Source organism: Triticum urartu, chromosome 5 (genome assembly GCF_003073215.2).
Source record: "Triticum urartu cultivar G1812 chromosome 5, Tu2.1, whole genome shotgun sequence".
NCBI lineage: Eukaryota > Viridiplantae > Streptophyta > Magnoliopsida > Poales > Poaceae > Triticum > Triticum urartu.
In genome coordinates, this window is record NC_053026.1 from 465,765,092 (window position 1) to 465,785,838 (window position 20,747).

At 45.1% G+C, this 20,747-nt stretch overlaps 2 protein-coding genes and 2 long non-coding RNA genes across 4 annotated transcripts; all 4 read right to left on the reverse strand.

Moving 5' to 3' along the window:
* Positions 1-1,151: 1,151 nt before the first annotated feature.
* On the reverse strand, positions 1,152-4,147 carry LOC125509882 (beta-ureidopropionase-like). Its single transcript, XM_048674906.1, has 6 exons — positions 3,802-4,147; positions 3,190-3,297; positions 2,831-3,019; positions 2,033-2,260; positions 1,709-1,933; positions 1,152-1,619 (listed from the first exon to the last, which is right to left on the reverse strand). Exons 1-6 carry the CDS (start codon positions 3,922-3,924, stop codon positions 1,257-1,259), a joined length of 1,236 nt encoding a protein of 411 aa, XP_048530863.1. The 5' UTR covers positions 3,925-4,147; the 3' UTR covers positions 1,152-1,256.
* A 226-nt stretch (positions 4,148-4,373) lies between these two features.
* On the reverse strand, positions 4,374-4,860 carry LOC125507154 (arogenate dehydratase/prephenate dehydratase 6, chloroplastic-like). Its single transcript, XM_048671829.1, has one exon. The coding sequence runs from the start codon at positions 4,857-4,859 to the stop codon at positions 4,374-4,376; it is 486 nt and encodes a 161-aa protein (XP_048527786.1). The 5' UTR covers position 4,860.
* Positions 4,861-12,856: 7,996 nt separating this feature from the next.
* On the reverse strand, positions 12,857-13,754 carry LOC125556306. The gene is made up of 3 exons (XR_007305055.1): positions 13,462-13,754; positions 13,279-13,371; positions 12,857-13,121 (listed from the first exon to the last, which is right to left on the reverse strand). It is a non-coding gene; the product is annotated as an uncharacterized LOC125556306 (long non-coding RNA).
* A 62-nt stretch (positions 13,755-13,816) lies between these two features.
* Positions 13,817-18,968, reverse strand: LOC125556307. Its single transcript, XR_007305056.1, has 5 exons — positions 18,588-18,968; positions 18,309-18,470; positions 14,923-14,969; positions 14,735-14,781; positions 13,817-14,159 (listed from the first exon to the last, which is right to left on the reverse strand). It is a non-coding gene; the product is annotated as an uncharacterized LOC125556307 (long non-coding RNA).
* Between the last annotated feature and the right edge of the window lie 1,779 nt (positions 18,969-20,747).

Sequence of the window (20,747 nt, forward strand, 5' to 3'; positions counted from 1 at the left end):
AGGAGGTTCGCCGCCTCCTACTCCTCCCACTCTTCCTCCTCCCGCTCCTCCTCCCACTCTTCCGGCTCGTCGGCACTCTTCGGCGTCAAGGCAGAGCCCGTCGGGGAGACGCCGCTCGACCGCGCAACCGCAGCGCCGGCATCGTCTTCAACGAGGGCGGCCGACGTGCCACCTCCTCGGCTCCTCCGCGTTTCGTCAAGCCAAAGACAGAGCCGGGGCTCCCCGTCGTGAAGACGGAGCCCGTCAAGGAGGAGGCGCTCGACGACGAAGCCGTCCTCAAATGGGCGCGCGACGACTAGGTGTAGATGGAGAGGGAGCGCCAGTGTGCCGCCTTCGCGTGGTTCGAAGCTCGTCGCCGTGGCCGGGACGAGGGAGGCATCGTCGTCCTCGACGACAGCGACGACGACGACGACGCGCCGCCACCGCCTGTCCGCCATGGAGACGCCGGGCAGCGGTCCAGCAGGGGCAGCCGCACCATCAAGAATGAGGAGGCCGACGACGATGACAAGGACGGCGGTGACTTCGCCGTGCTGATCGAGTTCTTCGCCCCGTAGATTAATTTTTTTTAAATAATTTATGTAAAACGCCGAACATGTTGAATATGAATATCAAGTTTGCCAAATTTTAGCCAAACTTTGCCGAATTCAGTTTTTTTAAAATAAAAAAACGCGTCCGGGGCGAGCGGCTGGGAACCCGCTCGCCCCCGCGCCGATTTTAGCGCCGACTCGCCCCGGGGGCGCATAAAATCGCCACCTGGGGGGCCAACGGCTGGAGATGCTCTTAGGCTGGCCTAATTGCCTTAGTCTAGAAAGAATGCACTGCATCATATGGCAGCTGTTTACCTCTTTGGACGATGATGCTTAGTCGGGCTGTGGATTCTCTGACTTACATCACCTGCCTTTACAGTGGCTGACATGTGCGCCCAGGAACAAGATGGGCCACATGTCAGCAAGCCAAAGGCAGGTAACTTACCTCAAAGAATCTGCGCCCTTAGTTGTGCGACATCCATAATGTAAAGCCAACCACGATTCTTTTTATCTATAGGCCATTGTGTGGTGTATTTTATTCAAAGAACATTTACTTGGAAATTCACAACATAAAAGAGTGAATATGTATGATTTCAACATTGGGTAAAGTCAGACCATGGAAACTTGATCAAAAGGTGTTTACTGATTTATTTTTATATTTATACAACATATACAGAAAAGAAGGGAAAGGGCATCGACTTCGTCTGCTTAGACCCAATTGATTCAGAATTAAGCCCTCTTATTTATCAAGGGATCCGCGATGATCTGAGGCTTAAAATCTGGCTTCAAGTACTCTGAAAGCAAGTCAGCATACATGTCATACCGAGCAGTCATGCGGAAGGCCCACTTGTCTTTGATCTGGCGGCATAAGTTCAGGTCCATGTCAGATATCATCAAGCCATCTCGGTAGCGCGATAGCGATGGGGTGCAGGAAGCATCAGGCGCTGAGAAATGGCTGGATCCATAGAAATGACCAAAGTCGGCATGCTGAGGTTTCCCATCACCAGAAGTGAATGGGTTCGGGAATACCTCTGTGCCTACCCGGTTAATTGATCCGACAAAGTAGCTATTTGCAATTGCAGCATTCCTTGCCTGAAATGGACCAGCTTAGCATCAGGGTTGCTCCAGCATGAATAACAGCAAAAATAATAACAAATGTCATGTGAATAGTTTTATCTGACCTCAATAGGCCACATTGGTTCACTAAGTTCACCGACAGTTGCAGATGGGTTGAAAACTATTTCAGCTCCATTGAGGCCAAATGCAAGCCAATTCAGAGGATGATGCCTGCCGTAGCAGATGTTTACAGCAATTTTGCCATAAGCTGTTTCAAACACCGGATGCCCAGTGTTACCTTCCATATAGTACGTGCTCTCATTGAAGTCGCCAACTCTTGGGATGTGATTCTGCAGTAGTGTTCAGTTAGAGACAAAAAATACTTTCAGGTAGAAGGAAGAAAAAGGGAAATGCAACCAAAGGAAAGAAAAATGTACTGGTATGCATACCTTTCGATGAATGCCAATTATGTTGCCATTATTTCCAATTACAACAACAGTATTCCATATAGTCTCTCCATGGTTTATATCCCTTTCAAGGATAGGGCTAACAATTACCATGTTATATTTCTGTGCAAGCTCTTGAAGAAACTGAGTAGATTCTCCATCAACAGGCTCAGCAAACTCACACCATCGTTTTTCACGCGTGCAGAAGGCAAATGGCATTGTCCAGGCTTCCTGAAATTTGAGGGTATGAATCACAACAAATGATCTGCTTCTGTGGAAATATAAGCAAACATGTCTCAATATTATAGCTAGTTTGGACTGGCTTAAGCTTTTCTAAGAAGCTAGTTTTCAACATTCAAAAAAGAAGCTAGTTTTCGGTGCTTATAAGCCCAAAAAGGTAGCATCTCATAGAAGGTGGCAAACCTGTTTGGTAAGAAGTATCGGCCTATAAGGCTCGTTTGGATAAAAGGTTTTTTTTTGAGTAATCGCAAATGGAAGGACTTTTTTTCCTTCAGTGATGCTTGGAACAGGAGACCAGAGAGATTCTGAAGCCACAGAAGCGGCTACTCAACAGCTTCTGGCTTATTTAAACAGGTGGTTTTCAGTTTCTCAAGATGATGGGCAGAGAAAGCGACTGTTTATTTAAGGCTCGAACTTTTCTTAGCTGGCAGAAGTTGAAGCACAGGATATGCCAAGCAGAGTCTCATATACTTAGACTAATAGGACACCAGGTTTGAAAACAAAGATGCAGATAAGAGCCGCAAGAGAACACCAGAACTAAATCACCAATGTTAGAAGTACCTGTAAGCACAAAATATTGACACCAGAAGCACCAGCTGCGTCTATGATGGGTTTTACTTTCTCCATGATAGACTTCTTTTGATCAGCAAAATGACAAGTCGTTGGAACAGCAATTGAGTTCTGAATTAAGCCAACTCGAACAATCCGCGGCTGCCTCATATGCTCTTTGTCAGCGTTAAAACGGAATGCCTGTAATACAAGTAGCTAACAGTTTAAAATTTTCAAAAAAGAGAGAGCAAACAAATGGTTTCAGTTGTTAGGTGCTGCCTTGTTTTCAAACTATGATGTCTAGAAATTACAAGATCAGTTCATAATCTACCATAGCTATTTAAAATCAAGGCAATTTATTCGTAGATAACCTGCACATCGAAATTATGCGCTCCAGCAAGATCAGTGGTGGCCCCAGGCAGGGAAATAGCCTCAAGAGGGTGTGCACAATTCAACCCCAAAAGCAACCGGCTTGCCTCCTGTCACCAAATGGAGAACATAAGTTAAAGTAAACTCGGTATAAGCAAATTGAGCCTAAATAGATTCCTAAAACAAATATGAATCTAGATACCATCAATATATCGGAAATAAAGTACAGATGAAGAAATACAGGTAGCTGAACAACAGATCACAAACACAGACTACTAACATCATTGCACGATAATTTGGATACAAATTCGTTGAATGATTTTACAGAAAACAGATCCCGAACACAGGTCGGATAGACAGACATGCAAATTCTCGCACTGAATCAATTATTTCGCTGCTAGAAGAAGATTGTAGCTGTCTGTTTGTGTTGGGAAACAACCAACTGAATCTGCTCACATAGTTCATCAGGTTCCTCGATACATATCGACTGAACCACGCATGCAGTGCGATTACCTCGAGATCTTCTTCATTTGTACAAATATTTCACCCAACCAACCAGGCGGAGCGAGCGACTGACTCTGAGGAGCTAGCGAGCGAGGGCCGAGGATACGAACCTTGAAGAGCTCGGGAGGGAGATTGGACTCGAGGAGCCTGTGCAGCGACTCGTGGCCTCCGATCGACCCCGCCGCCTTCCCCTCTTCCTCTCCCCGCGGCGGCTTGCCGTTGGAGCTCTCCATCCCTATCCACGCGATTGGACTCGCAAGAGGAGATAGGAGCGGGTAGGACTCTCTTCTCTCTCGAATTTAGAAACCGCACTCCACGAGAGAGACCACGACGAGCAGATTTCTCCTTGCTTAACGGATCCGGCGGGGATTAGAAAACAAGGGCCGGTGACGGGGACGGCACACGACAGCGGGATGGGGGCGGCGGGCGAGCTCGATGGATGCGGTGGGGATTAGAAAACAAACACACATGGAGTATCCGACGGAGTAAACTGTATTTTTACTCCACTAAGATTTCACCGGACCTAGCCCATCCTCTGTATATAACGGAGTAAAACTTACTTTTGGCTCATACATTTCGTCGAACACCTGCTATGCGCCCCCACGACGATGGTGACCAAGCCGACATGGCTAGTGAGCATGCCGGACGTTGCCGATCATTGTGCTCGCCGCCGTCCTATGGGTCAGGGTGTTCGACGAGAGGGCGCCAGCAGCGTCAAGGACCTCGCCGCACCGCTGCCCAAGGCTGTGCAGGTGTCAAGGACGGGACCACTAGCCACGTTGGCCCTGGACATGTACTCGAAGTGCTTCCCGGTATCTTCTTGCACGGCGTCGGTGAGGATCTGGGCGCGCATGTCGACCATGGACATGTAGAGCTCCCCGGTGCGCACAGATGCGATGGCGGCCGTGTCGTGGAGGCTGTGCGCGGCAATGTGCTCCGCGGCGTTGGCCGTGTCTTCGAAGGCCTGGTGCGTGACGTTGAGGCCCATGCTTGTCAGTGTGTGCTCACACTGCGTCAGCGCCTGCGGGTGCAAGATGACCCGGGCCAGCAGCTCCCGGCGGACCCCCGGAAGGGCGAGCATGCAGTGCTGGACGGGGAGACGGTGCCGGAGGAGCAGGTCGTAGTTGCGATGGATACTGCTGCCCAGGAAGTTCTCGACGGGGAGCATGGGAGGAGGCGACGAGGAGAATGCAATGCATTGGGATGAAGAGTTGCTCTACCGCCCATCTTCGACGAGCCGCTCTTCCCACACCCGGGGCTGGCGCCGCCCGTCCTCGGCGAGCTGCTTTGCCTGCCCGTCACCGCGATGTGAGCGTGGGGGGTCCTGAAAGAAATATGCCCTAGAGGCAATAATAAAGTTGTTATTTATATTTCCTTATATCATGATAAATGTTTATTATTCATGCTAGAATTGTATTACCGGAAACTTAGTACATGTGTGAATACATAGACAACACAGAGTGTCCCTAGTATGCCTCTACTTGACTAGCTTGTTAATCAAAGATGGTTAAGTTTCCTGACCATAGACATGTGTTGTCATTTGATGAACGGGATCACATCATTAGGAGAATGATGTGATGGACAAGACCCATCCGTTAGCTTAGCGTAATGATCATTTAGTTTTATTGCTATTGCTTTCTTCATGGCTTATACATGTTCCTCTGACTATGACATTATGCAACTCCCGAATACCGGAGGAACACCTTGTGTGCTATCAAACATCACAACGTAATTGGGTGATTATAAAGATGCTCTACAGGTGTCTCCGATGGTGTTTGTTGAGTTGACGTAGATCGAGATTAGGATTTGACACTTCGTGTATCGGAGAGGTATCTCTGGGCCCTCTCGGTAATGCACATCACTATAAGCCTTGCAAGCAATGTGACTAATGAGTTAGTTATGGGATGATGCATTACGGAACGAGTAAAGAGACTTGCTGGTAACGAGATTGAACTAGGTATGGTGATACCAACGATCGAATCTCGGTCAAGTAACATGTCGATGACAAAGGGAACAACGTATGTTGTTATGCGGTTTGACCGATAAAGATCTTCGTAGAATATGTAGGAGCCAATATGAGCATCCAGGTTCCGCTATTGGTTATTGACCGAAGATGTGTCTCGGTCATGTCCACATAGTTCTCGAACCCGTAGGGTCCGCACGCTTAATGTTCGATGACTATTTGTATTATGAGTTATGTGATTTGATGACCGAAGTTTGTTCGGAGTTCCAGATGAGATCACAGACATGACGAGGAGTCTCGAAATGGCCGAGAGGTAAAGATTCATATATTGAAAGGTTGCATTTAAACATCGGAATGGTTCCGAGTGGTTCGGGCATTTTCCGGAGTACCGGGAAGTTACCGAAACCCCCCGGGAGAAGTTATGGGCCTTATGGGCCATAAGAGGGAAGCACACCAGCCCATAAGGGGCTGGTGCACCCCCACTTGGGTAGGAGGCCGATTAGGACTAGGAGAAGGGGGCCACCCCCCCCCCTTTCCTTCTCCTTCTCCCTTCCCCCTTTCCTACTCCGTGTGGGAGGTGGAATCCTACTAGGACTAGGGAGTCCTAGTAGGACTCCACACCTTGGCACGCCCTCCTAGGGTTGGCGGCCTCTCCCTCTCCCCCCTTTATATACGGAGGCAGGGGCACCCCATAGACACACAAGTTGATCTTTTAACCGTGTGTGGTGCCCCTCCATAGTTACACACCTCGATCATATCGTCGTAGTGCTTAGGCGAGGCCCTGCGCTGATAACTTCATCATCACCTTCACCACGCCATTGTGCTGACAAAACTCTCCCTCGTCCTCAACTGGATCAAGAGATCGAGGGACGTCATCGAGTTGAACGTGTGCAGAAGGCGGAGGTGTCGTACGTTCGGTGCTTGAATCGGTTGGATCACGAAGACGTTTGACTACATCAACCGCGTTACTAAACGCTTTCGCTTTCGGTCTACAAGGGTACGTGGACACACTCTCCCCGCTCGTTGCTATGCTTCTCCTAGATAGATCTTGTGTGATCGTAGAAATTTTTTTAAAACACTACATTCCCCAACAGGTCTGTCGCTGACCCATTCATTGTCGCTATCTTTCGCAGGAGTCATGGCCGCGTGTGGAAAGCGAGGGGAAAGGGGTCGGCGGCGCTCTGAGGGAGAAGGCAGTGACACAGAGGGAGGAGGTTGGCGAACGATCTAGTCGGGGTAGATGACGTGCCCGGAGCGAATTTAGGTTCGGAGGGGAGCCAGGAGAGATAGGAGATTTTACTTGGTCGCCTCCGGCCGGAGTCCTTGGTCGCCTCCGGCCGGAGTAAATATACTTGCAGGATAGGGGTTGGAGTAAATTTTTACTCCACTAACCAGTTTAAGGGATCGTCTAGGTGCGGCATAGAGGAGGAAAAATGAAAATATCCTCCCTTATAGCCAGATAGGGGAGCGGTTAGAAATTCCCTAAGAGCATCTCACCCAATAAATTTGGTTTTCCTCCTCTAATTGACACCTAACCAACCCTCAAAAGCTCTAGAGGAGGATAGTTTTTACTCCAACCAACTCTATTCCTAAATATACTCCCCTGTAGCTGGCTGGAGTAAAAAAATTGCTCTGAAGACGCCTTCGCACCCCCCCCCCCGTTTCGTCCGTGTCATCGCGACACAACCTCGGACTACCGCCGCTGCACCCCCATCGCAGTCCGCCACTCGCCCGTTACCCTCGAGCAGCTCCAAGCTCCGTGCACGCACGCATGGAAGCTCCACTGCAGCTTGCCGACGGGCATGTGGAGCGTGCGTGCATCTACGGCGAGGGTCATGTGCGTGGTGTGGAGAACATGTGGGTGTTGTTGTAGTGAGTGTGAGGGTGCAGCCAAGGGCGTGTGAGACCAAGCCTGGCTTGGCCACGGCGGCCGGCTGGAACAACATCGTCACAGAGGCTTGTGCAACGAGGGGTTGCAAGAGCTTTTGCGCGTGTTGTGGGGGCGCAAGGCTGCCGCAGTGTGTGTGGGCTCATATAGGAGCGGGTGAGGCGCCGGTCTACCGAGCTTTGAAGCTCCGGCTATGGCAGCCATGTACAAATTCAAGTGGGGCAATGGGAAACGGAGCTGGAGAGGCAGGAAGAGACGCGACTCATCTTGGGAAGGTCGATAGTGAGTTGGGTGAGGGCCCGGGAAGTGGAATGATGATGAGAGCGAGATGCATATATTGGTCGGAGCTTGAGATGTAGCGAACAAAAGGGATGTAGAGGGGGCGACCCATGCGTTGTTGCCTCCGGGGCGGAGAAGCCAACGTCGGGGAAGAACAGGGACATGGTCGCACGTCCTATGGTCACCGATGACGCATCCTCCTCATCGGCACCGGTGCTGCTCGTCCTAACGTGGTCATCATCATCGTCGCTCGTTGCGGAGATATATGCTCTAACCAATGCATCAGTGTTTGAACTAGAGTACTTGAGAGAACCAACTGCTGAGGACAGATACAAGTTATTAGCAATTGATGCAATAACAAATTTTCTATGTATACTTGATTCAATTGGTTGCATGCATTGGCAATAGAAAAATGCCCGACATGTTTGCGCGAGCACTACTAAGGTCACACCAAAGAGGTCACCATCATATTTGAAGCAGTGACATCTGTTCAAGATACTTTCTGATGGGATGCTTCAACATGCAACTATACTATCAACGAGCATGACTACACCATGGGATACGACCTTGCCAATGATATCTTTCCTCGGTGGGCAGGATTTGTGAAAACTATACCCATCCCCAAGGTAACAAACAACGTCTCTTTACACAAATGCAAGAAGGTGTTACGAGGATATGAAGAAAGCATGTAGAGCGCTACAAACTCGTTGATGTATTGTTTTTGGAGCGGCAATGAGTAGTATCCGGAGACACCGGGGGAAGTGCTGACCCATTGTGTAATCTTGAACAATATAATTGTCGACGATGAGAGCGAAGGGGCAACTTACCCATATGATTTTAAGTAGTCCGGAGTATATGTCCGCCTCCCGGGACAAGATGCAAAGCATGTTGTTGTGCCAACTTTAAGATAAACAAGCGCACATGCAACTATTCAATGATCTTGTGGAGCATATGTGTAGATTCACATGGTAGATCATTGAAGGAAGACACTATACATCATTGAATATTACTAGCAAACGGGCCCGTGCGTTGCGATGGAAAAGAAATCCCATGCCCCTAAGCACAGTTGTGTCTGCATCTTGGAAGGAATTGTAGTAGGGCAATGTACATGCTTCTTGCCAAATCGACACTGATTGATCACCGATGCACTTGCTAGGTTGGTTGCTCGGAAAAGCACCACCTTGCGCCATGGACGTTGGCATTTGACATTCTGGACCAGATTGACCAGTGACTGATGGTTTCGCTGTCTCGCACATGATTCCTACTCCGCCCTATCTATATTGCCCATGCCCACATAGATGGACTTCTTGGGGTCGAGTGAGCATCGACAAAATAAATAAACATGTGCTTGGAAACCTATAAAACAAATTAACACTTGAACAAAAAAAATTTGCGCATACAACTCAAACAACTTTGCAAGTAGCAAAACAATAGTATGAAATTATTCAAAAGTACCAAGGTCCATTCTTGGAAACAATCCATTATCAGATAGAACAGTGTCCAGTCCTTTCCTATCACAACAGCACATGTGATATAAAATCGGATTTTTCAAGTTGTAGGTTTAATACAATTTTAATTCATAATTTTACATGTCTAGAACTAACTCATTGTCTTGATTATAGATTCAACTTTCAGTAAATTAATCAATGGCAGTGAGCAACATATGCGCATGGTTTTTATTCCCCTCATCCAATATCATTAATGAAACGATGTACTAACAAAATATACATCATAAAACTCCCACAAAAAGTTACATCATAAACCAATGTGCTTTGAGTGGATATTTTTTGTTTATGCAGAAATGTACTGACCAAACCGAATTACTAAATTACCTCGTGAAGTCTCAGGGTGTCTTCACTTTTTGTGTGTGTGGAATGTCTCCCCCACCAGCAAGTTTCAAGTGAACATTACACTCTTGCACATATGTATTGTTCGAACTCTAAATTTCTATATGTACATTTATTCAAACCTTCAAGCTGCTCTTTGTTAGCGGCTGCTTGTTCCAGAGGCGCAGCAAGCCCCATCAAGTTGCGATTCTGCGAGGAAGCATCAGGAGCATTAGTCTCTTTTGATGGCATCTTGCATGCAATGCTTCTTCACAAAGTAACAAAAAACAACATCTATTTAGCAACAGAGCTCAATAACACACCTCAAGATCAATAATACTTGGTCACTAAAACATCAGAAAGTACTCTCCTGTTGAAAACTTGAAATGCATCAGTACATTGATCTTTTACTTCCATAAGCAAACTCCCATTGATCTTTTGAATTCTGATTCTCTAGGGAGAACAGAAGCGTCAGGCTACTCATAAAATCCCGGCATTCAAGGCCACACCTACGTCAAGCTGCTACCATGAGGCACCTTCTCCCGCAAGGCTGAATACTGAAAGGTAGACATGGAAACAAATCAACTATCTTCGTAGTTTTCTAGCCCATTGGCTTTAACATTCAGAAGACGTTTCTAGTACTGATTATTCAAAACTGCTATTGCCGCAAGCCATCCCAAGTGGGGAGAAAAAATTCACCCAACTATGGATTGTTGTGTGCTTTGGCCGTTGCAAACCCATGCATATGATGGAGGTCCGCAAGCATCCTAGCAGCTAGGTTAGCAGCAATGGTAGCTCTCGCCGTTTCTTGTCTTGCTCCTCCTGGTCCAAGCTATTACTGTTTCTGCCTGAAACACCTGCGCATGCAGCAAAAAAAAATCAGAGATATAAGATGACAGAGTAGAGAGCTTGTACGCCGTGCCACCCTTAGGCTGCACCCTGAACAAATTTCAGACCACCGCATGCCTTAGTTGCTCCTGCAACGCCTCCCAGCAGAGATGCGAGAGAGAGGGAGACAGAGGAGAGGGAGGAAAAATAGAGAGTCGGTTCAACTCCTTTTCTGCTCTGTTTCCGGTCCTAGCTATAGGAGGCGCGCTTCAGTTCGACGACAGTTCACACAACGTTGTTGTAGATAACAAGATCTTCTCCCCCTCAGCCCCTCCGACGATGCGCCTGACCCGCTGCTCTAGGGAGGTTGCATCCCGCTGCGGAGGACCAAAGTCTCTGAACAATATTGCTAGTCTATTAAAATAGTTTTGGCAAACTGGAATATTTATAGTTCCCTAGGTTGGTAATCCATGAATTGACGATGGGATCCTGACCAGGCATATCAACAAAAAGATCGTGATCACATATTATTTGCAGGAACGAAAATTTGCAATCATGGAGGTCCGACTGGCAAACCCCTGCAGACTTGTCCATATACAATGAAACCTGAAGAACAGATCCTTAGTTATGCACATCAGTACTTGGAATGAAGCTCCTCACGAGCTTTACTCCAGCAAACCAAATCAACAGTAAAAAGATCAAATAAGCTCAAATGAACCCAAATATGAGATTAGATTATCGTACCTGAAAAGAAACAGTTCAATCTTCAGGCAAAGCAACACTTATTTTGCAGGGATATTTCAGGAATTCAAAAAAGATAACAAAGAACCAAGGGGAGGGACAAAATTAAATGTGGCAGGCTACATTACAATCTTAAAAACTTGGCGTGGCTCAACGATTGATAAAAGATCGTAATAGAAGAACTCAAGAGTGTTGTTCAAGAGCTTCGCCAAGTTTAAACCCTTTTTACACGGACCAGCGACGCCACCTGGCTTACGTCGTCCTCGTTCTCGCGATAACCACCACCGGGCTGAGGGATTCTCAACAAAAACGCCGGGCTCAGGCAGCGGCCATCGCCGTTCCTCACATCTGGCGTTGGCCAGCAGCAGGATCATTGCCCTCTTCAAAATCGCTGGCGGCGAGCCTCGGATGGATGGCCTGGAGGATGTGTTCCCTGCGTGCGTCGTGGCAACAGCAGGAGTCGTGTCGTGTCGCCTAGTTGATGCAGCACCAGGCAGTTGTTTCGATTCGATTTGTTCTCGCGATGGAAGGAGGTGGATTTTTAGTCTCGTCCTCGGTTCGAGTCATATACGTATTTTTTCTCTCTCATTATGAAGCCCACTCGTGTCTTTAGGGCCCATACAAAAGCAGGGCACTTGCCTGGTCCAATACGGGCAAACATGCCCCCAATGCGAGGCTGCGTGGGTTATTTTTCTCCCTTCATATGTCAAGTTATTTATGAAATCTCATCCGTCAATCTCTATAATTAACATAAAATCAACGGATAAAAGGGTGACGTATGAAAAACTATGAAAGCCTCCTCACTTTTTTTAATTTATTAATTAATTCATATGAAAGCCTCCTCACTTTAATATTAGGTAAAGATAAAGATGTGTTAATTATGAAGGGCAGTATGGATTATTTTTTTGAGGGGCAGAAGGGCAGCATGGATATTTTTTTTAGGAGCAGAAGGGCAGCATGGATTTTTTTTTTTTTGAGAACTAAAGGGCAGCATGGACGCCGCGCCAGGCCTTGACCCTCGACGCACGTTGGGCCGAAATATGACAGCCAACAATACTACGCGTGCACACCGCAAGGCTCTTTCGAATTTCGGTTCTGCTTTTCTAATACCACATCGCTAGCTGAAGCTAGGTCAAACGTGTTTATAGATTAGTCTACCAAAGAGGTTAGCACCGAGCGGCAGGCCCGGTCAGCACACTTAAATTATCTTGAGATATATATCCGGTTTGATATGATATTCAGGACATTTGAAGACCACACGACACGCTGTGGTTAGCACTTTTTTTTTGTACTACATATTTTTCTTTCATACATTTCTTGGGGAATTTTTTCATTGACACAATACATATTTTCTTTCATTGCCCTTTTTTTTAATGAAAAGAGCCAATGCGCCCTGCTGATTCATGCATATTGTTATTGTTTAGCTTTACTTTTCGCAAATGATACAACTCGTTCGGTTGATTCTGGGTGGACACGCGATATGACTTTATTATTTGGAAACTAGATGATACCCCGCGTGTTGCTGCGGTACTTTTAGTCAATAAGTCGAATAACTTTGTTTACAAAGTAGATATATGATTATAAGATGAAAATATTGCAATAGTCAGTGAACACAATAGGTAATGTGAATTATGTGAGATGGTCAAATGTTAATGTATATAAACATAGTAAGAATGGTGATTCCAAAATGAAGATGCTTTGAAAGGCAACAACCATGTCAGAACACATTGCTTGCCCAAGATATAATGGATTGAAGCTATTAAATGAATAAAGCAGGAAGACGATCTAATTCAAAGGATAATAGGAAAAATGATACACAAACATGCTAGTCGTCTTAGTCTTCCTTCACTTTGTGGTTCTCCCATTTGTTATCTCCACTCCATCTAATATTAATGTGTGTGTTACCTAAAGGAATGTAAAAGAAGGTAAGAAAATATCTAGCATGCAAAGACGAATTCCAGATTGACCCATACAAAACCTGGTCTGTGCTAAAAAAAGATGAAAAGAAACAACCTGCATGTAATAAAGTTCACCTTTGCGTTCCAAAAAAAGTAAAATTCACCTTGTTGTGATTAGAAACACCCCAAGCTCCTTCCATTACCGACCTTGCTAAGCTACAGATTGACGACTGTATAACTCCAGTATAGTTTACATCCTAAAACACAACATAAGATAATCCATGTTTGAAATTTTCTACATGCAGTAAGTGGATTAAGCTAATCATTGAAGAGCAAATGTATCTTACCTTCCATCTGATCCCAACCAACTGAAGCTGAATTTCCTGAGTAATTGACACCTAATTGGCTAACAAACTAAGAGTGAAATTACATAACAGCAAGGCAAAAAGTTTGAGGCTAACACAATCAAGAAACAATACAGTATGCCAAAAAAATGTATTACTCCCTCCATTCCGAAATGTAGGTCGCTGGGGCTTCTGTTCCAACTAGGTGAAAAGTTGACAATTGACCTGAATACCCTCCCTTCAAAATTTGAATCCCGATCGATCGTCTTCCACCTCCGCCTCCGCCCTCCACCTCCACCTCCGCTTCCGCCCTCCACCTCCACCGACCCTCACCTCCGCCCTCCACCTCCATCTCCACCTCCACCCTCACCTCCGCCCTCCACCTCCATCTCCACCTCCGCCCTCCATCTCCACCTCCGCCCCCTGCCCAGGCGCTGCCGCCGCTGGAGTAGAGCTGGTGCTCTGCTGCCGCCCACACACAGGGGCTCCTCCTGACCCGCACCCAGGTGGAGGCGAGCACAGGCTGTTCCGCCATCTCCACCTCCGTACCCACCTCCGGCCACTGCATCCAGGTGCAGGCGCTCCTCCTCTCCCACATCCAGGAGCTGTTGCTGGGTTCGGCTGGTGCCCAGGTTCATCTCCTCTCTCTGATCATTTGATCCTCTGCTGGAGTACATCTCTCTGCTGTCGCTGGAAACGAACTGCAAGCATAAACAATACTCAAGTGATTCAAGAGATGTACTGATTCAAGAGTAGTCAAGAGTAATTCAGAAGTGCCAACATTTGATTCAAGAAATGTTTGCTGCCAAAAATTCAACAAATAATTTGAACAAGTTAACTGAATTAACTGTTGACTATAGCATTTCAGACAATAGGAGTAGCAGACCAAACTGTATTAACTGTTGACTGTGCATCATTGATTTTGAAAATTCTGAAAGAACCTATGCCATTATGTTGATTTACTTTAAATAAAAATCATAGACTGAAAATGTTGTCATCTGGATTACACATGTTCTTTTTCTCATTAGAGGATCATGAGAGAAAACTATTGAAAATAGTCTGGAGTAAAAAAAAATCTGAGAACACACACACAACAAAAACAGGTTCATGACTGGAGTAGTACTGTAATAAGACCTGACAAAACTTCTTTTGGCTGGGAGAGATTTGAGTGTTTTTATATCATTGCTAAGAGATTTTATTACTGTAATAAGACTTGACAAAACATCTTGAACTGATAATCTACAGCAAACTTGCTTGAATGCAATGCAAGCTGTACCTCGATCTGTCCTGAAACAATGACCACGTAGCAAAGAGAGGAATGAACTGCAAACATAAACAATTTGATGAGCATTTGGTTCAACTAGCCAATAATTTGATCTAACCATTTGACAAAATCTGAATCTACTGATGCAGGAATACTGTCAAATTACTGTTGGAGTACAATTTAGATTACAACAGCAGTACCTGAAAGCAGCAGAAGATGGTTGTCCCAGACATCAACTGCACTCCACCTGCAGAAGATGCAGAAGATGAAATGGGTGATGATGATGCAGGAGTACAAATGGATGAAGATGTAGGAGTACAAATGGATGAAGATGCGGGAGTACAACATGCAGGTATAGCTACAGTGGCATTTCAGAAATTTTCAGTTAGTGGTGGAAGAAAAAAATCAGTTAAATTACAGAATACAGTTTGATGATATGATCATATCATCATTTGATGATATGATCATATCATCATTTGAATGCTTATGTTCATTTGACCATTTTTCCTTTGATCATTTGATCATTTTTCCTTTGTTGTATTTCTTCATGCAGGTGTTGAGCAATTAGTTAAGAAAAGGGATAGCCTCGATGACAAGCAAAAGTATGCTGCTTATGTTGCAATGCACACATTGTGCATGAGTAGAGGGGGCAAATTTGAAAGAGATGACAAGAAAAAGATTGCCAGTTTCTTTGGAGTGGGTGTATGGAATGTACAAAGAGTTTGGAAGAAAGCAATGAAGCAAATTGCTCAAGGTCTGGAGGTGGATGTTTCAAGTCAGAGAAAAAAGAACTGTGGAAGAAAGCCAAAGGACATTAATCTAGATCAAATACCTACCATTCCACTTAACAAGCGGTCTACTATCAGGTCACTTGCTTGGCAACTCGGTTGCAGCCCTACGACACTCCACCGGAAGTTCATGCTGAAGTTGATAAAGAGGCATACAAACTGTTTGAAGCCAGTTTTGAAGGAAAAGAACAAGAAGGATAGAATGGAATTTTGCTTGTCAATGCTCGATGAGACAACAACACAAACTGAAAGGCCAAAATTCAAGACCATGCACAACATTATTCATATTGACGAGAAATGGTTCTATATGACCAAGAAAAACAGGAACTATTATCTGCTATATGGGGAGGAAGAGCCTACGAGAACTATACAAAACGGCAGTTGTATTGGAAAAGTCATGTTCTTGACGGCTATTGCTAGGCCAAGGTGGGATAGTGAAGGAAATGTGACATTTTCTGGGAAAATTGGAATTTGGCCGTTTGTGAAAGAAGTTCCGGCTCAGAGGAGAAGCGACAACAGGCCCAGAGGAACAATGGAGACGAAGTCCATAAAAGTCAACAGGCAAGTAATGAGAGAGTTCATGATAGATAACCTACTACCAGCAATACAAGCATCTTGGCCTGAGAATGATGCTGGGCAAACCATCTATATACAACAATACAAGCCAAGCCCCATATCTTGCCCAACGACCCAGAATTTGTAGCAGCCGCGGAAAGAACTGGACTCGACATCAGACTAATTCAACAACCTGCCAATAGCCCTGATCTGAATGGCCTTGACCTTGGGTTCTTCAACTCGTTGCAATCTCTGACAGATTGTCTAAGCCCTAGAATGCTTTAGGATCTTATCAAGGGTGTGCTAGATGAATTTGAAAACTATGAAGTTTACAAGCTGAACAGAGTTTTCCTATCTCTACAAGCTTGCATGATTGAAATCTTGAACCACGCAGGGGGCAATGGGTATAAAATACCCCATGCGAACAAGGAAAGGCTAGAGAACCTTGGGATGCTACCTCCAAGACTTACATGCCCTGAAGAGGTATATGCAAATGCCCTGCACAATCTTGGGATAATGGAGAGAGTTCAGTGATGGAAGAAGAGGCTTGACATACTTGTCGAGATGCTTGTTGATATGCTTGAGGAGTTGCTTGTTGAGATGCTTGAGGAGTTGCTTGTTGAGATGCTTGTCGAGATGCTTGTTGGTATGCTTGAGGAGTTGCTTGTCGAGATGCTTGTTCAGATGCTTGAGGAGTTGCTTGTCGAGATGCTTGTTCATATGCTTGAGGAGTTGCTTGTCGAGATGCTTGTTTAGATGCTTGAGGAGTTGCTTGTTGAGATGCTTGTCGAGATGCTTGTTGATATGCTTGAGGAGTTGCTTGTCGAGATGCTTGTTCAGATGCTTGAGGAGTTGCTTGTTGAGATGCTTGTCGAGATGCTTGAGGAGTTGCTTGTTAAGATGCTTGTGATTATTTGTGTGGAGTATGTGTAACTCCTTGTTTGTGTGGAGTATATGTAAATCCTAGAGATGAGGCTTGTGTGGAGTATATCTAACTCCTTGAGAAGAGACTTGTGTGGAGTGCATCATTTGTATGATCATTTTAATTAACCAAGAACTACTCCTACATACTCCAAGAACTACTCCTACTCCTACTCCAAGAACAACTCCTACTCCTAATTTTAATTACAACTAAGCAGAAAGTCCACATGATTTTAATTTTAATTTAAGGAAAATCCACACGATTTTACAGAAGCTTGTATGGCATGTCATGATTTTACAGAAACTACTCCTATCATGATTTTGCTGTCATTAATATGCAAGCAACAATTAAGTTCACAATATTATGCAAGTTAACAAGCTTCAGTAGCCCAAGTTTCAGTAGACAAGTTAACAAAAGCTACAGACGACAACTTCTAAAAGAAGCTACGGAAGCTTCATGAGAATAAGTTATTTTTAACAGAAGCTATAGAAATTTTACACTCAACATGCACAACAAATTTACACAGAGAGAGGAGAGGACCAATTTGCATAGTGAGTTTCAAGCAATTAACAAAACAAGTTAACTTGTTTGGCCCCTTTTTTTCTTTTCAGTTAACAAGACTGGTAAGCAAGTGAACAAATTCAGAACAAGACTGGAGTATATGTAGAGATACAAGTGCTCCTACTGAACAAGACTGGAGTATATGCAGAGATACAAGTACCCCTACTGGAATATCTAAACATGTTTGACTGCTTAAGCATGCAGAACAAGACTGGAGTACATAAACATGTTCGACTACAGAAGTTCCCTCGCCAAAGCAATGAACATTCATGACTAGCAAGGGAACTGCAAGATTAAGAAGCTACTCTGCACTCTACCTGCAGTAGATAAACAAACTGTAATACAAGTATGCAAAATATGTACTGAGATTGCAAAGTTACTTAAAGTAGAAAAATGTATCCAACTGAGATTGTGGTAAGCTCTTGATTGGAGTGCAAAATGTATCCAGCTAAGTTACTTGTTGAGATGGAGGAACTTGTTCAAATGATTAAATCGGGACCAACTAACTGAATCAGGAGGAACTTTATGTCTCGACAACTACGGCATAATAAACACACAAGAATAACTGAATCAGGAGTAGAAACCATGAGTGAGACTGCGAGAGTTCATCGCCAACCATTCAAAACAAGAAAAAGAAAAATGTGGGATCTGCAAGAAAAATGTGAGTATGTTCGATGCCTGCAATTTTCGTTCTCTGAAAATATGAACCTGCTTCAGTGGCTCAGCCGCAACATGGCGTAGATACAAAGGAGAGCATTACCATTCTACTCCATTCAGCAATTCACACACATACTCCAGAATCCATCAGCAAGTTGCTCTGGGCCTGGGGTGATCCATCAGCTTCATCTTTGCTTGCACAGCAACAATCACACGATTTCAGTAACTTTGTGAAGGCTTCAGAGGCATAGTGGAGTCTGGCACACTGCATTTTCAAGCTACTACATCAAGTTTTCATTAACCAAATCGGTGCACTGCTACTCTAACATCAACTACTCCTGCAAATGGATAAGAGAGGAGGCATGGAGAAGAAACACCGTACCAGATCCGTGAGGACGACCAAGCCGCTCCAGATCCGCCAGTTGCTCCCGCGCCTCTCCAGATACGCCGCTCGGCCTCCGCTATGCATCCAGTGCCGACGAGCGCATATCCAGCGCCTCCCTCGCCTAGATCGAGCGCCGGCGCACGCAAATCCATCTCCTCTGTCGCCCAGAAGCTCGTCGCCGGCGCAAAAAATTCATTCTTTGACCTTGGATGTGGGGCGTGAATGGACGCCGGACGTGAATGGATGCCGGCTGTGGACGCGGAGAAAGGTGGCGGCGACGGGGAGATATGCTAGAGAGCCAGCGACGGGGAGTCAGGGAGATGCCGGCGGGAGTCGGGGAGAGCGACGGGGAGAAGAGAGGCGAGCGAGTGAGCGAGTGGGCTGTGAGCGGAGTGAGGGGTAATTTCGGAAAGTGCGAGAATTCCGTAACGTGTCGAAATTTGCACTGCAAAACGTCCAGTGACCTACATTTCAGAACGGAGGGAGTATTACTGTACGCTCATGGTGATGTGGTAATGAAATTGTGCAGTACTGTTCTGAAAGAAAAATAGCTATGTTGTTGTTGAGGATGGTGATGCCTCCCTTTACCGGTTTGGTTGCAGCCCGCTGCCTCCCCTGCTTCTCTTAGCCGAACTGTGGGTGATTAACGCTCACATATAAGATGTAGTGTCCTCTATTAATTCCTTATGGAGAAGACAGTTACAGTGACGACCTAACCAAATCGATGCCACTGCACTACCGATCCTATCAGCATATACAAGCATCTTGTGAGCAGGGACATGAAGCCGTCGGAGTTCTCGCTTTGGTCGACTGCGGAGTGCGGGTGCCATGGATTAATTCCAGGTAATTCTTCAACTAACCTTGAATATATCTGACCAGTATTGTGTGCGCCGCCGATCGCCAGGTCACCATACGCTGTTGTTACCAGCTAGATCATCGTCACTGATTGTGTCTGCATCTGCGTGCCTCCAGCTCGCCAGTATCTGCAGCCATTGCAACTCGGCTTAGGCATCCTCTCTTGGTCAGTAGTATTTGCTAGATTACTACTGTTAAATGTGAACTCACAAGTGCTCTTTATTCAATATGTTTCTCATATAAGAAAGTGATCTCGCATGTAGTTTATTTTAGTATGCTTATGTGAGATGTGAACTCACAAATTCAATTACACATGAACAATATATTTGTGTGGAGCAAAAGATTCCTATCCTCTATGATTTTCTTGGATGATTTGTTAATTAAGATACCCCTATTTGCTTCAATCCATTATGTCTTGAGCAAGCAAATAGGTCGGACACTATGTGCCACTTTACTTAATTAAGGTGCCAGCCACTGCATCCCATATATTGTTATTGTAGAAATCAGCTGAGCGTGAAGCAACAATGTTGATGTTTATCCATGCATGCCTGATTATTCATTCATTCCTGGTGTTTGCTTTGTTGTATGTCACAGAATAAAACCTAATACATTTTTTGGCATACTGTATTGTTTCTTGATTGTGTTAGCCTCAAACTTTTTGCCTTGCTGTTATGTAATTTCACTCTTAGTTTGTTAGCCAATTAGGTGTCAATTACTCAGGAAATTCAGCTTCAATTGGTTGGGATCAGATGGAAGGTAAGATATATTTGCTCTTCAATGATTAGCTTAATCCACTTACTGCATGTAGAAAATTTCAAACATGGATTATCTTATGTTGTGTTTTAGGATGTAAACTATACTGGAGTTATACAGTCGTCAATCTATAGCTTACCAAGGTCGGTAATGGAAGGAGCTTGGGGTGTTTCTAATCACAACAAGGTGAATTTTACTTTTTTTGAAACGCAAAGGTGAACTTTATTACATGCAGGTTGTTTCTTTTCATCTTTTCTTAGCACAGACCAGGTTTTGTATGGGTCAATCTGGAATTCGCCTTTGCATGCTAGATATTTTCTTACCTTCTTTTACATTCCTTTAGGTAACACACACATTAATATTAGATGGAGTGGAGATAACAAATGGGAGAACCACAAACATGGGAGAACCACAAATCCTACGGTCCATTGTAGGATGATTTTCCTAAGGCCTTGAATTTGTTGGCAAGGTGATCAGGGTCCTCTCCCTGGTCCTATCGAACCAGTGACTTCTCTCCTGGGATTGAATATGTTTTGCCTTTCCCCGATG

Bases quoted from the DNA above. Each gene is read 5' to 3' on its own strand.
- LOC125509882 (XM_048674906.1), bottom strand. From the start codon at position 3,924: ATGGAGAGCTCCAACGGCAAGCCGCCGCGGGGAGAGGAAGAGGGGAAG. The intron at 2,261-2,830 runs GTACTTCTAACA...CTCAAATTTCAG, and splicing joins TCAATATTTTGTGCTTACAG to GAAGCCTGGACAATGCCATT. The intron at 1,934-2,032 runs GTATGCATACCA...ACACTACTGCAG, and splicing joins TAATTGGCATTCATCGAAAG to AATCACATCCCAAGAGTTGG.
- LOC125507154 (XM_048671829.1), bottom strand. From the start codon at position 4,859: ATGCTCCCCGTCGAGAACTTCCTGGGCAGCAGTATCCATCGCAACTAC.